Consider the following 2,407-nt stretch of genomic DNA (forward strand, 5'->3'; position numbering starts at 1 on the left):
CAACAACAACAACAACAACAACAACAACAACAACAACAACAACAACAACAACAACAACAATGCGACAAGTTCTCTTAACCTGAATAAGAATTGCAGGGCACTTGTAAATTATTATGGTATACTCTTGTACTGGGCGTTTTCCACCTAATTTAAATTATGTTGGACATACCTCTGCTCTTATGTTTTATGTTTCCAACTCCAAGATACAAAGCATACATTTCTTCCGCTAAGTAATTTGCTTTTATAGTAAACCCTATGCTCGTACCTGAAAACAAATACTCGTTTCTCTTCTGCCTCGCACTACCAGTCAAGAGTCGCGAGAGATACCTCTAGTCATTTTGTTCGATACTCGAATTTTGCCAATCCGCCAATAACAAAGCAACCTATTTCTTTACTACTCACAAGGGGCTAAACACAGAGGCCAATAACAAAGCAACCTATTTCTTTACTACCCACAAGGGGCTAAACACAGAGGCCAATAACAAAGTAACCTATTTCTTTACTACCCACAAGGGGCTAAACACAGAGAGGACAAACAAGAACAGACAAACGGAGTAAGTCGATTATATCGACCCCAGTGCGTAACTGGTAGTTATTTAATCGACCCCGAAAGGATGAAAGGCAAAGTCGACCTCGGCGGAATTTTGAACTGAGAACGTATCGGCAGACGAAATACCTATTTCTTTACTACCCACAAGGGGCTAAACACAGGGAGGACAAACAAGGACAGACAAACGGATTAAGTTGATTACATCGACCCCATTGCATAACTGGTACTTATTTAATCGATGCCGAAAGGATGAAAGGCAAAGTCGACCTCGGCGGAATTTGAACTCAGAGCGTAAAGACGAGCGAAATACTGTTAAGCATTTTGCCCGGTGTAATAATAATAATAATAATAATAATAATAATAATAATAATAATAATAATAATAATAATAATAATAACAATAGTTTCTGGTACCTCATTCTTTTAAAACAAATGTTATTTTTTTTACTATTTTCTTTGCTTCCTTTTTTGCAGGTTAACGAAGAAGAACTAAAAGATGCCACTTGGTTCCATTTCTCCGAAGCTGAACTCATGATTAAAGGCAAACACGAAGACGGTTACAAAGTACCATCTAAACAAACACTAACTTACCAACTTCTAGATTCCTGGTTGGAAACTCATAGGGATGAGTAAAAGAATCGATGATACGAAAGAATTTCGAGGAAAATTTTCTAGAATCAAAATAATGCTGTTACCGGTTAAAGAATGTGATATGAAGAAGAGGAAGAAGGAGGAAAGAAAATATCAATAGATGGATATTACGTGAATTTTACTCCTTAAATCTTAGAGGGTCAATTGTAAAGCCGACGGTGAAACACGAAATGAGAAATCTGGTTCTTAACTTACATACATGTCTGCATACATACATTCATACCTACATACCTACATACATGCATACATACATGCATGCATACATACATACATACATGCAACTTGCAGGCATAAATACACATAATACACACATATGCAGGCACAGACACAAACACACATATATATATATACAGACATGTGTGTGTGTATCTATACGAATATATAATATATAATAATCATAAATATATGCTATACTTTATGCATATTTACATGTCTGTATTTATGTATGTATGTATATCTATGAGTATATATCTTGGCTCGATACGCGAACATTCATAAAATAATTGATACACACTCACACACACACACACACACACACACACACACACACACACACACACACACACACACACACTCCCCCCCTTCTCTCTCCCCCTCTCACACACACATATGGACATAACATTGCAATTTCGATTTGCTATACTCAGCGGACAAGAACATCTGTTAAATTAGCCCGGATAAAAGAAAAACGGAACGTTAAATGAAGCTTTATTGTTTAATACGGAGTTGGTGCACCTTTAGTATCCATCACAGTTTTAATACGACTTGTACAGGTTCTTGAAAAGTTGTTAAGGGAACTTGAAACCACTCACCGACTAAAACGTGCTTTAGCTCTTACATCGGTTTTGGCACAGTGAAGTTCCTTGCTTAATGCTCTAAAATGCATCACAAATCTTCGATTATATTGAGATCTGGTGATTGTGGAGGTCAATCCAGATAGATAACTTTACTTCTGTGCCCTTCGTATCTGCTTTGAGCGCTTTATTGTCCTGAAAGATTGCGCTACGACCAGGGAACAATGTTTGTATCATTGGGTAGACATGATCAGCCAAAATACTCTGATAACCCCTTACGTTAACTCTGCCTTCTGGAACAACTAAAAGGCCAAGAAAATCCTCATATAAGGGTTGCCTTCATGTTCCACGGTAAATGCTAAACAGCCAGAGTTGAAGGTACTTTTGGTTTATATCGAAACATAGACTTGCCC

General features: G+C 37.3%; 1 protein-coding gene across 1 annotated transcript in view; it reads left to right on the forward strand.

The window, feature by feature from the left end:
* The window catches only part of LOC115217924 (peroxisomal NADH pyrophosphatase NUDT12-like), a 36,008-nt gene extending 34,484 nt beyond the window's left edge, over positions 1-1,524 (forward strand). The window contains exon 7 of the mRNA XM_029787643.2: positions 1,024-1,524. Within this exon, the coding sequence (XP_029643503.1) occupies positions 1,024-1,182 (159 nt within the window). The 3' untranslated portion in view covers positions 1,183-1,524. The remainder of the gene's footprint in view (positions 1-1,023) is intronic.
* The last annotated feature ends 883 nt before the right edge of the window (positions 1,525-2,407 follow it).

The sequence above is a fragment of the Octopus sinensis genome, linkage group LG12 (assembly GCF_006345805.1).
Source record: "Octopus sinensis linkage group LG12, ASM634580v1, whole genome shotgun sequence".
NCBI classification, from domain to species: domain Eukaryota; kingdom Metazoa; phylum Mollusca; class Cephalopoda; order Octopoda; family Octopodidae; genus Octopus; species Octopus sinensis.